At 42.7% G+C, this 12,918-nt stretch overlaps 1 protein-coding gene across 4 annotated transcripts in view; it reads right to left on the bottom strand.

Moving 5' to 3' along the window:
- Positions 1 to 11,261: 11,261 nt before the first annotated feature.
- Ikbkb (inhibitor of nuclear factor kappa B kinase subunit beta) overlaps positions 11,262 to 12,918 on the bottom strand; it is a 44,372-nt gene continuing 42,715 nt past the window's right edge. For all 4 annotated transcript variants that reach the window (XM_063239916.1, XM_063239914.1, XM_063239918.1 and 1 more), the window contains one exon: positions 11,262 to 12,512. In XM_063239916.1, the coding sequence (XP_063095986.1) occupies positions 12,447 to 12,512 (66 nt within the window). In that variant the 3' untranslated portion in view covers positions 11,262 to 12,446. The remainder of the gene's footprint in view (positions 12,513 to 12,918) is intronic.

Raw genomic sequence — 12,918 nt, 5'->3', positions numbered from 1 at the left:
TCATCCCAACTGCAATTCAAGGCCGTTGTCTTGTGCATAAATTTAAATGTTTATTATAAAATGATATATAGTTGCTATCGAAAAATTTGAAACATGTGTAAAAGAAGAGAATTAAAGTTAGTGATTATCTCACCATCCAGCTTAAGTCCTATTTATAATTTGGAACATACATTTCTAGGTTTCTAATACAGTTCTTTTAAAATTTCCATTAAAAGTAATGAAGTAATGTTTCAGACTAGTTTTTTTTTTTAATTAGGTCATGGTTTTCCTTTTTAGAGCACCATAAATCTTAAGTAACGCTTATTAAACCTTTGTGTTCTTATTTTGTTTAATTTCTCACTCACCCTTTACTGAGTTTCCTTAGGGGGCTGTCTTAGTAACTCATTGCTAGGACAGTTTTGTCCCAGCACCCACAATTGAAAGAAGAGGTTTATTTGGGCTCATAGGTTTTAGAGGTTTCAGTTCATAATCCTCTGGCCCCAGGTGGAAAGGGCATGGTGAAAGACAGGGTATGGGAAGAAAACTGCTAAGTCAGGTTAACAGAAAGCCAGAAAGGGGAGGAGCTGGGGAGGGAGACACGCCCTTCCAGGGCGTCCCCAGGGAACCTAGCTCTAAACCAAGTCCCACCTCCTACCCGCAAGGCCCTCAGCCTTAGCACCAACCCCAGTCCACAAGCCCACCTCTGAGTGCGCTGCGAACTTGGCAGGGCACCCCAGAATCAAGACCCAGTGGGTGTTTTTCTTCCTCCTCCTCCCCTCCCCCTCCCCCTTTCCCCTCCGCCCCATCTCCTCCTTCTGTTCCATCTGCCACGAGGTGTGTTTTATTTTCATTTATCAGACAGATAATTTCTATAATATCCCAGGGCAAACCAGAGATTCTGTCAGCCCGGTGGTGGGGAGGTCCTCTCTGAGACCCCGGGCTGGTGGCATTGGCCCGGGCTCACAGTGCAACTTGTGACTCGTGTCCATCTTGAAAGCAGCTCTTCCCCACATCACGCTTAGGGTGTGGGGGTTTGGAGACGATGGGGTGAGAAATCCCCTAGGCTTTTAGGAAATCTCACTCGCTTTTCCTGCTCAGTGGTCTCTTTGGTCGGCAGGGTATGGCAAGGTGTTCTTCTCCTGCCTGCCTGTCTTCTTCAGCTCGGCCTTATGGAAGCTGGCAATTTCCTCCATGTCTGGCTTGTCTGCCATTTTCTCAAAACAATCTGAAGTGTCCTTCTCTGAGCCTGAGCTCCAGGTTCTCCCTGGGATATTTATTAATCTGTTAGATCTTTTACATACTACTATAGTATTCGTTTGTATTATTGTATTTAAAGATATTTATTTATTTTGGTACCAGGGATCCAATTCATGACCTTGCACTTGCCAGGCAGGCACTTATGCCACAGAGCTAAATTCCCAGCCCCTAAGAAACTTTTTTTTGGTGGTACCAGGGATCAAACTCACGCTTGCTAGGCAGGCACTTAGGCTACTGAGCTAAATTTAAATTCCTGGCCCCTAAAATTTTTATAAATTTTGTATTTTTTTCTAATTTGTTTCTTGGCTTTCAACTTTATTCCTATAAAATTATAACTCCCATCTGTTTAGATTTGCCCTCATTTTTCCTTATTCATATTTTTCTCCTACTCATATTTTTCCCTGTCAAAGTGCTACTCCAGGCTCTATTCAGATTACTTTGTTCTGGAGAATTATTCCTCACTAAATCAAAATGTTTTAATCCCCCTCCCAAGTTTGAAAGTTACAAATGTAGGGAATTGAGATAATTTTTAATAAATATTATGAACACCATATGAAAATCTACCAAGAACATTGATCACTTCTGTCTTTATCTTGTTATACCAACCTACATTTGAGCCACATAACCACTCTTATTGATATAATTTATGGATTGACTCCGGAAGTACCACCTACTCTGCATTTTCCTTCTCTTTTCTGGCCTCTTTCCCCTAGCTCTTCACTGGCCAGCCTTTATGGGAGATGGCCTCAGGCTTTGACTGTCTAACTAGCTTTTCCACCTTGTCCAGCTTTACCTTCTTAAACACCATGTCTAGCTTGAAGACTTCCGTATTTCTATTTTTAGCCTTGAGCTCCTTTCATGTACCAAACTTACTCCTGAATATCTCTAGTTCTTTATCATATGTATCTTAAAGATAAAATGTCCTAAGCACTCTTGATTCTTTTCCTCTTAGCTTCTCCTGAACTTTCCCCCATCACAGCAAACAACAGTTTAATCCACTCTATCATCAGGCCAAACCACAGAAGTCTTCCTTAATTACTTTCTTTTTATGCTTCACATTCAGTCTCTTGGCAAGTTCTTGTTGTTTTGTCTCCAGAACACTGTTGGCCTTTAGTCTCTGCTGTTTTCACATTTGCAGGCAATCACTGTGGATCACAAATACTCTGAATAAAACTGTCTGTCCTCAACATACACATTTTTTCTTGTTATTGCCTAAACAAGACAATATAACTCTATGTATATAACATGTCCATTGTACTAGATGTAGCTAGACACGATTTAAAATACCTGAAAGGATATTCATAGGTTCTACACAAACACTTCACCACTTTAGTCAGGTACTTAAGCATCATTTACTTTGAATTCTTGGGGGACCCTGGAAAAATCCCCCATGGATATGAAGAAGACTGTATACATACTGGGTCAGATTCTCTCTCATCACCTCAGTTTAGTGCGACCTGTGGTGGTCTCCTGAGCTACTGCCTTGGCCTCATCAACTGACTTCCTGCTTCTGCTCTCGTCCTCCTCAAGACTCGTCAGCAAAAAATACATCGAGTGATCTTTTAAAGCTGTAATACCAAAACACATCACATTTATTCAAATATCCTCATTCCACCTTGAGTGAAATCTAAACTCCTTCCTGTGGCCCGGGCCTATTAGGATCCATAATGACCCAATATGATCCTAACATAACCCTGCCTATAAGAAATAATTTTATTTCTTACTTTTCTCTTTGTCTGTGGCACCTATGTTGTTGAGGATCACAAATTCACAATGGCTAATTTTGCACATTTCCCTATGGGATAAAAGGGAGGTTTGGGATTATCAGTACCATCTATCTGAGATTTCCCATTGACTCTTCTAAGCATTAAGATCATCATCTATGTTTTCTTAAATCATCCCAGGATTATACTCCAGGAGCAGATCCTTCTTAGTATAAGATCATCTACCCCTCTTGAGTCTGAATCTTCTGATAACTGTAATCTTTTACTAGCCCCACCTACCACTGTATATACCTAATAAAAAGTGGTTGCTTTGGGAGTGGAAAAAGTCATCTAGGGGACACTGACTTCCCTGCCCCTGATACAATACTGTATTTGTCTGTTTTTTATTTTTCTTGCCATATTCTTAAGATAGACATTCAGGACTCTTGGCTGGACTCCCAATACATAACAAACACTGCTCTGGGTGCTATATAGACAGCAACCAATAAACCAGATCTCTTGTGGAGATCTGAAGATGTCAGTTGGTGATAAAATAGCATTAAAACAACTCAAGTACCGGGGGCGTGCTCAGTTGTGGAGCATGTGTGAGGGCCACGAGTCAAATCTCCAGCATCACAAACACAAACAAAATGAGTCAAAATAAGTTGTGAGGGCAGTCCCTGAATAGAATGGGTTCTAGGTCTGAGAGGGTGGTTAGTAAAGGCCTTTGTGACACAACTACCATGAGCAGAGAAGTGCCTGAGGAGGAAAGGAGTAGCAAGGAGTCCAGGGAACCTAGTGCAGGCAGAAGAAGCAACAAGGACAGCCCCAAGGCCAAGAAAAAACTCTACACAAACTGGGATGAATGCTCTCACCGTTCTAACCAATGGTTATACCAATGAGAGTAACTTAGAATGAGCTGCTTTGACTTGAGGAAGTAAAATAGTGTGCAAAATACACAGTTAGCAAGGGCAAGAGTGGCACAGTATGAGGTCAGAGAGGGGGTGGCAGTGGGAGAAAGAGACGTGGTGGTGGGGCCTGGGTTGTGGAGGACCTTCTAGTAGGCTGTCCTTAGAACTTTGGATTTTAGTCCGACTGAAGTGTAATCCTTGGAAGGTTTCGAGCAAAGAAGTGACAATCTGACATAGTTCTCAAAATAATATTCTGGCTGAGGCAGGGGAGGAGACCAGCTAGCAGGCAACTGCAATAATCCAGGCAGGATATGGCGATGGCTCAGGCCCAGGACATCCAAGGAGACAGTGAGAAGGAATCAGATCTGGATATATTTTGAATGCTGAGTCAGCAGGGCTCACAATTGGCAGGGGATGGTGAGAAACTCAGAGGGGCTTCCTGGTTATTTGAGTCACTAGAAGAATGTGACTGCCATTTATGTAGATGGGAAGACTACAAGAAGTCTGGGAGCCAAAATCAGAAGTGGGCTTTGGGAATGTGAAATCCCTATTGCAGTACAATTAGCTGATAATATTGACAAGGCAGTTGGATATTCTGGAGTGCAGTATTTGTGTGGTATTTAAAGCTCTGAGGCAGAATTAATCACTTTGGGAGTAAAGGTATCTTTGTTTTTTTTGGTAGCAGGGATTGAATTCATGACATCATGCTTGCAAGGCCGGCGCTGTGCTGCTGAGCTATATCCCTGGTCCTTAAGGTATTGGGAGCCATTGCAGCTGGAAATTGATCACTTGTGCAAGGCTAGGGCATGGCTGTCCCAAGAATAAAGAGCGCCCAGCTACAGGAAGAAGCTGCTTTAGCCCAGAGAACACCCAGCCCAAAGATGATCCTAACAGTGAGCTGCTAGGACAACAGGGTGTCATGTGACATTAAGTTGCTAAAATGCATAAGTAAGTTCCCTTGCAGTAAGAGGTCGGTAGCTTTCCTCCCATCTGGAGAGTAAAGGCTCCACCTGACCCCAGCTTTGTCTCTTTATTTTCTCATACATTCATGGTCCTTCATCCAAGGGACCATGGGCTGCTTAGGTTGTGCCATAACAGCATTTTTAGAGAAAGAAGAAATCTGGTTGAGGAAAGCAGAGAGAGATCAGGTGGGTATCATGGAATAAGCTGAAAAAACAGGAAGAACCATCCATGACAAGTGTACTAGGTAAAAAGAAGAAACAGCCTGGTGAGTATAGAGGAAATGGGCACCGTGTAGAAGCTGGTAGACATAAGCTTAGAGGCCAAGGTGAAGGTCTCTGCAGGTAGATCGTGGAGTCCAGACTTGAGTGTCTAGATCATTTCATGCAGCATGGTGATATTTCAATTTTCGTATAGTAAAATCACTCTAGTAGCACTACAGAATATGTGTCTGTTAAGATGGGAGGTATTAGTAAGTATTCTAAAAACAAGGAGATTACTTAAAAAACTAAGGCAAGAGAGTATAAGAAAGGGAAAAGGTTTAACTAGTAGGTGAAAAAAAGGTGGGCCTTGGATGAAAGCAGCATGGATGATGACAGATGTTAGCATGATCAGAGCTGTGTTTTGGATCTCACATGTGTCCCAAAGGCCCGCTAGATGCCCAGGTAAGCAGTATGGAACTTTTGACTGCGAGGCCTTCTGGGAGCTGTGTTCCCCAACGGGATTTGGGATCCCCAGTTTCTTCTTCTGTGTTCCCCTAGCCACAAAATATATGGTTTTGCTTCACCACGGGATATGCTGCCTTGCCAAAGCAATGGGAGCAGTGATCACAGACCAGAGCTTCCAAAAGTGTGGACAAAAATAACACTTTTCTTTTGTAAGATAATTCTTTTGGGTATTTATTCAATAACAAAGCTAATGCGATCACTAATATATGGCTTATAGGACTTACTAGGTGGCAATTTCATTATCTAAAATAAAAAGCAGAGATTCAACAGATTTGAGGAAGGGGTGGATAATAAAAGTAGTCTCTGAGGTGTTTGGATATGTTGCAGTGGGTAGATATAAACATTTGAAGTTTAGCATTAGAATTATAAGTGTGTGAGCCTCAGCATAAACACAATAGTTATGATGATGAGCTTCAAAATTGGAAAAAAACAGCATTTTCCTTCAAATTTATAAAATATACTTTCTGCTTTGAGTACCAATGGAAAATTGCAGCTTCTTTTCAGATATAAAAATAAATGCAAAAATAGTTACATAACTGAATTTAAAAACAGTACAATCAAATAACTGATAAAGTTCAAACCAATTTATGACTTTAAAGGGATTCAGAAAATCAGAATCTTAAAAAATATCCTTAACCTGATACTGACTATATTCTAGAAACCCACAGTAAACACTTTTTCTGGCAAGAGATTTTGGTTTCAGAAGAGCGCAGGGATGTCCACTATCATCACCACTGTGCAAATAGATCCTAGCCAATATAGTATGACAAGAAAAAGAAATAAAGGGCAAAGAGATTAAAAGAGACAAAATCATAAGTATTTACAGTGGAAAGTAACATACAGATGACACAAAATCAAGAGGCACTATTAAAATAAAAAGTTTACTAAGTTTCCAACTATATGATTGCATTACAAGTATTAACTTATTTTTACCTACCAGCAACAACCAGTAAAAAAGAAATTGTAGAAAGCAAAATATATTGACAAAATTACCTAAGTCAGCACGAAAAAAAGCTATCAAAATTTAGGAATTTTTTAAATGCATAATATCCAGAAGATTAAAATCTTTGAACTATTTAAAAGTTTTAAAAAACCTAAATACATACATGAAACAGGTGAATCGCACATCTGCAACAGTGAAGGAAGGTAAACACAAGAGCACACTACAAGATGTACTATAGGTTACATCTACATGAAGTTCAAACAGGCAAAACTTATCTCTGGTGACTTAAGTCAGAAAACTAACTCTTTTCGGTATTGAGGGTAATTGCCTAGGAGAAAAAGGTTCAAGTGCGTTTCATGAGCGTGTGGCTCAGCCCATCACAGTGACTATGTCAAATCACTTCCCGCCTTAGTCTGTGCTTATGTTTTCTGAATATCTCTATGACTGTCGCCTGAGAAGAAAAGGCTGTAGCTTAGTTTATTGATGACTCTTCACAACACAGTGACAGTAGACAGCTGTAGCACCAACAGCCCACTTGAGCTCTTAAGGACAGAGGTAAAGAAAATCTTCCTAGGAGGTAAATAGTACCTATTTTTCCCACTGTGTCTGAAATAAGATGTGGCCAGAAATGTGGATCAAATCTGATTCATGGGCTCTAACTAATGTTTTGGCTGGATAATGACAGGATTGGAAGGAACAGGATCGAAAGACTGGTGACAGTGAAGCAGAAAGATATGCGGGTAGATGTTGCAAAACAGACACAGATTGGTGTTTACATCTTCTGTAACTGCCCATTGGTGAGTGGTTTTGTCAGTCTTTTTCTCCAGCCAGCCCAGCTTTTGCTCACCAGGTCATGAACAAAGTGGTACGGGAACAGGGACAGAGCCTATGTAGGGGTTCACCAATGGGAACTTCCCCTTACAAAACTGATCTTGCTCATGCTACTGTTTACCTGCCAACAGAGACTAGCACTGAGTCCCCCAAGTATAGCACACAATTCTCCCAGAAGCAATCTGATGGTGGGCTGATTATATGGGACCTCTCCTATCTGGGAGGAGCAGCTTCACCCTCACTGTCACACTTTGTTGGATTAGATACATAATCTGAATATGGATTTGTCTTCCCTTGCTACTCCGCTAGCACATCTGTGGACCTACAGGACTGTCCTCCCCATATGACTGCTCCTCATCAAGGATCTCATTTCTCAGCAAAGGAAGACTCAGCTCAGGGGGTTAACTAGACTTTCCACATGTCCTATCATTCAGCAGCCGCTGGAGTATCTGAAACTGGGATGGCTTAATGAAGACAGTTATAGCTCCCCATGTAGCATACTATGTGTTAAAAGGTGAAGTGTGTGTACTAATATCATTATATGAAGCAAAGGCCACACCTCCCACAAGGGTCAGAATGCATGGGCCTGAGGCTCAAACAAAGGCTGAAAATGGTAACGGCTTATCCCTCTGCACGTACAAAAACTCACCTGGAAATTTTTTGTTTCTCACGCTAGCAATCTGTGCTGGCCTAGAGCTGCTAGTGCTCAAGGGTGGGCAAGATACTTCAACCAAGACTACAGTGAGGTTCCACTGACTTGGGAGGTAAGATGCCATTTGGGACTCCATGAGGCAATGGGGTTAACAGGCAAAAAAAAAAAAAAAAAGTTTATTGATTGGGATGATTGATCTTGGTTGCCAAGGGGAACTGGATTATCACCACTGGAGCAGTGACACAGTGAGGACTTTGTCTGGACCCCAGGGGATTATGTGGGTCATATGTGCATACACTCATGTGCCACAGTGGAGAATAATGGAAAGTAAGAGCAAAAATTAAAAGCTGGATGACCATGGACTCAGGTCCTTTTAGGAATGACAATTTGTATTACTGCATGGGATAAGGAATTCCAAAAAGTTGAAGTTACTGGCTGAGGACAAAGGAAAGAAATCAATAGCTATCAATAACCGCTTCATGGAAGACATCAGTAATAATTACAAAAAGAGGAACTGCAGTAAGTAGCTTTTCACATTTCTATTTGCTTGTCATATGTAACTGGCTATTTGTGTGTGTTACCTATAACATAAGGGGTGAATGATGGGGCACCAGCAGAGACCACCAGGTTTGTGTAAAGGCAACATGGCTAGAATTCATTGTGCCTGGGTGCAAGCAGGCAGAAGGCAAAAAGATCATCTGTAGGGAACAAAGAGAAGTGGGTTCCTTTTACAGGGACTTACAGAAGGCAAGGGACATTGGCAGGAAGTGGGCAAAGTTCTTGAAGTGTCCAGTGTATTTGCTCAGGTGTCTCCAGATGTCCTGGGACCTGCAAAATTCTTTGTCGTGCCTTATCTCCTTTAAGACATTCTGGGCTTGCCACTGACAGCTCCAGGGCTGAGCCAAGTGCCCTGCAGAGAAAAGCACCTCTGCCAGGTAGGCAGGCTGGGGTCTGGGGGAGTCAAGTCCCATTTGAACCTTACATTATCCACTCTCTTCTCCTCCTTTCCTGATATTGTTTTATATACAAATTGCTGGAATAAACTTTACAATTTGGTGTAATTTAATTTGGTGATTAATGTAGCTACCAACAGGTTCAGTGACTGCTGGGTCTATGTATTTCATTCTGGAGTAAGAAGGAAAATCCACTTATTTCTATGAAAGGCGGCTGCATGTTGCTGGACGGAAATAGTCAGTCTAGGGTGCATCTGCAAACTGCATGGTCAAAGGATGTGCTGTTGTTCAAATCCAAATCCACCCTTGTCTTGCTTTGGCTACTACTACGTTCTTCCCCTGCCACAAGAAAGCATTTTCAGAGGATAACCAGAAGGGAACAGATCCCCTTTGGGTATCTGGGGCCATCTGCTGGAATGTGCTGCAGCCAGCAGGAAGGTTCCTGGGCCAGTAAGAAGGGTAGCTTCCCACACTGCACTTCCCCCATGGGTAGTTTCCGACAGCCACCAGGTCCTTCTCTCTGTGGGCCTGGCACCTGCGGTTCCTGTGGCATCTCAAAGCCATGTACTCGCCAGCTGGGTCCAGCTGGATTATGGCTGAGAGCAGCAGCTCTTTCAGATGTTTTTCCATTGAGTCCTCTGCCTCAGCCTCCAAGGCAGCAGCTGCTACAAGAAGCCGATTCTCTGTTGTAGTTAAGTGATTTTTTATATTGTTTTCTTTACTAAAGGAAGTGGTTTAACAGTTTAATATAAAAGGGTGGTTTTATATTCCTGACTGGACCATGATTTAAAAAGCATGGGAGTGGCACTGTAGTTATGCTAAAAACAAAAAGCAGTGGAGGACTGGGGAGTGGCAGAAGACCTGCTTGACAGGCACATGGTCCGGGGGTCTGTCCCCAGCCTGTGTGCACACTGTGCTTTTAGAGATACATACTGAAATATGGGTTGTGTGATATCTGAGATCTAATAAATAGATGAGGAGGTACACATATGATATCTGCTAAGTCCAGGGAAGCGGAATATCGTGCTTCATATTTTTGCCTATTTTTATATAGTTGCCAAACTCCCCATCATAAAGCATTCTGAAAACTCCTAAATATTTGAATATTCCCAGTCACCTGTGCACAGCACAGCATGGCTACAGGAGCCTTCGTGACAGTAAACGAGAGGCAGTTAGTGCTGGGATGATCTGACGTCTGCCTCATTCCCACTGCAGTGGAAGGTACCAAGGAAGGGCCCTTCCCAGAGGTCAGTTCACTGACCCTTATTAAATCTCCCAAGGTAAAATTAAGGTAATGATAGCAGCACTTAGCTCATCAGAATTGCTTATAGAAGACTACTATCAACTAAAATCCCCTGGTTGGGAGCACCACTTTTTTTTAGTTTTTTTATTTTATGAAATCTCAAAATTTCTGTAATATATTAATGAAATATTTCCATAAAAGTATTGAATAATATTTTGTTCAATAAATGCTTTGCTGAGGGTTCCAGCTCAAAAGTCATACATTTTTTTTTTCTTGAGCTAAGGTCTCACTATGCAACACTCACAACTGTACTGCCTCAGCCTGATGCTGACATTATAGGTATGTGCCTTTGGAGCTGTGAGAATAAACTTCTCTTGTCTTTTAAGCCTGGAATTCTTGTTGAGGTAGCCTGGGAAACACACAGCCAGGCGGCTCAGGCTTCCTTGGGTGTTTGTATCTGTGCCCATTCAACAGCTCCTCCAGCACCTGACCTGGGCTACGACAAACAAAACTGTTCTAGGAACTCACTTCCCACAACACGCTCAGAGCTCAAGGCCTCCAGCTAGTCACCTCATCCTTGCCTTTCACAGTCCTTTACTGCATTTGCTTACACACAGTGTCCGAAGACTTTAAAGCACATTTACTCTGTTTAGAAGCACAAGAAGTCCTAACTCCTGGGTTTCCACTTTTTAATTAGAATGGTCCAACAACAAGCTAGTTGAACTATGGCTTTGGTTATGTCATTTTCTTGCTAGAAATTCTTTTTTTTTGTTTTTGTCTTTTTCCTTTTTATCGGTACCAGGGATCGAGCTCACGACTGCCTGCTTACAAGGCAGGCGCTTATGCCGCTGAGCTAAATCCCCAGCCCCATCTTGCTAGAAATTCTTGAGGGACTCCCAGATACCTACAAAGCTTGTCCACAGCCTCTACTTAGCCAGCATTCACTACCTCCCTAATCTGCCCCATCTGTTTTATACTCTTATTCCCTACATGCCTTTTACCAAGAATTCCAAACCACGCTTTTTCAGACTCTAGATCCTTTGGACATTTATAAAGGGGTAGCAGAGTTCTGTGGTCAAATGATACAGGAAAACAGTAGACTTACATAAATTAAGCCATTTTATTATAAGCCTTTTCAGACAGGTTACCAGTATGATTCTCCAAGCATGGATGTAGGCGGCATTTTCTAAACTTACTTCACCAGGGACTGCTTCATGCTATCTCCATGGAAGCCACTTTCCAACTTTCTTCTCTAAGCATATGTTACCTATCTGTGATTACGTCCACTAGTTTTGCTTTCTTACTCTGTCCATATATTTTAAAAAGTTTTGTGAAGTATGGAGGAAGTAATGTGACTGCATTGTGACTGATTCAGGTACTGTTGAATTTTACAGAATGTCTCATTTTGATGAACTGTAAGTTCAGAAGCCCTAACCACAGTTATAAAAGTGGACTGCAGCATCCTGTGTAAGTAACACTTGAGTCCTCTTAAAAAAATATAGAAACTACTTGTAAAAACAGCCAATTTAATAAAACTTCTGGATGACATGAAAGGCAGAAACACCTGTCCCACCGCAGGCGCGCATAGAGGTGTTTGCCTAGGCAGAGGTGGGCAGTGGCAGCAGGCTGGTGGCTGACAGGCACTTTGCTTCTTCCCTTCTGTGTGGCAGTGACGCCCAGGCAAATGGCTGGCTCCAGTGAGTCAGTCTGGCGAATGGACGCAGACAGCAGCAAGCTTGGCATCACTGTACAACCCTGCCGAAGGGGATGACCACCAACGTAGTAGATAAAAATAAAACTTTAGCAGTAGTTAAGTAAAGAGTGGAAGAAAGGATGTGGCCAGGTCAGGCCTATGATTAAAACATCTGTTGAACAGAAGCTGAATCCAGATGGCTAAAAGACGAGTGAGGCGACAGGTGAAGGCCTCTCTAGAGTTAAGGAGAGGACAGGTGAGGACAAGCTGGCACCAGCTGTCATCTCAGCTGTCCCGAAACATTCAAGGCAGACTTCTGTCTGGCAGTCTCTGTGGCAAACCACATCGGAGGTCTTTATTCACAGCAGAGAAGGCAGCTGTGGGGCTCTGTTTCCCTGATCACACGGGGCCACAGCAGACTTCCAGTGTGCACGCAGGGCACCAGCATTGCCTGCAGAGATGTCACGCTCTGGGCCATGGCGAACGTTGCAGCTGCAAGGATGACAGACCTCCATCCAGCTGCTAGAGTGCTGGGACGTTGCTGCAACAGCAGCCACCGTGGGAGAGCCACGGACCTGGTGTGGAAGCCTCGCTCACAAGGCCTGCTCCAGGGCAATCTGTTCCTCGTCCTCTGTGTGTAACCAGCTCCAGTCCAGAGTCTGAAAGTACAGGCAAGTTAATGTTCAGCAGTTACTGTAAACCTCAGCTCAGCTTTTCTTTTCTGGGGTAAACAGCACAGCGGGGAAGTACAGTTAACCCTTTTGTCAGCACAGGTCCTATACTGCAGCACAACTTGGGAGTGGAGCTTCCTTTGGACTAAAATCTTGTGACTGTGCAAAGTGGAAAGGTAACGTTAGTCCTGCCTGTAGTATACAGCCCTCACATACAGGTCCACTAAAGATTGGTGGGAGTGAGGCTGAACTCAGCCATTGATTTCCAGTCATACAGAGGATTTTACAAATAGTTTCTACAGAGGAAATGGGTTCAGAAGACTTCCTTTTTTCTCGGGCGGAGTGTAAGCAATGAAATGATTGCTATATAGGAGGAAGGAATGAGCAGCTAGAG

The sequence above is a fragment of the Cavia porcellus genome, unplaced genomic scaffold (assembly GCF_034190915.1).
Source record: "Cavia porcellus strain 051 isolate PalLab524CR breed Dunkin Hartley unplaced genomic scaffold, mCavPor4.1 scaffold_29, whole genome shotgun sequence".
Classification (NCBI taxonomy): Eukaryota; Metazoa; Chordata; class Mammalia; order Rodentia; family Caviidae; genus Cavia; species Cavia porcellus.
The sequence above is the reverse complement of the archived record's forward strand: the minus strand, read 5'-3'. Positions and strand labels throughout refer to the sequence as shown.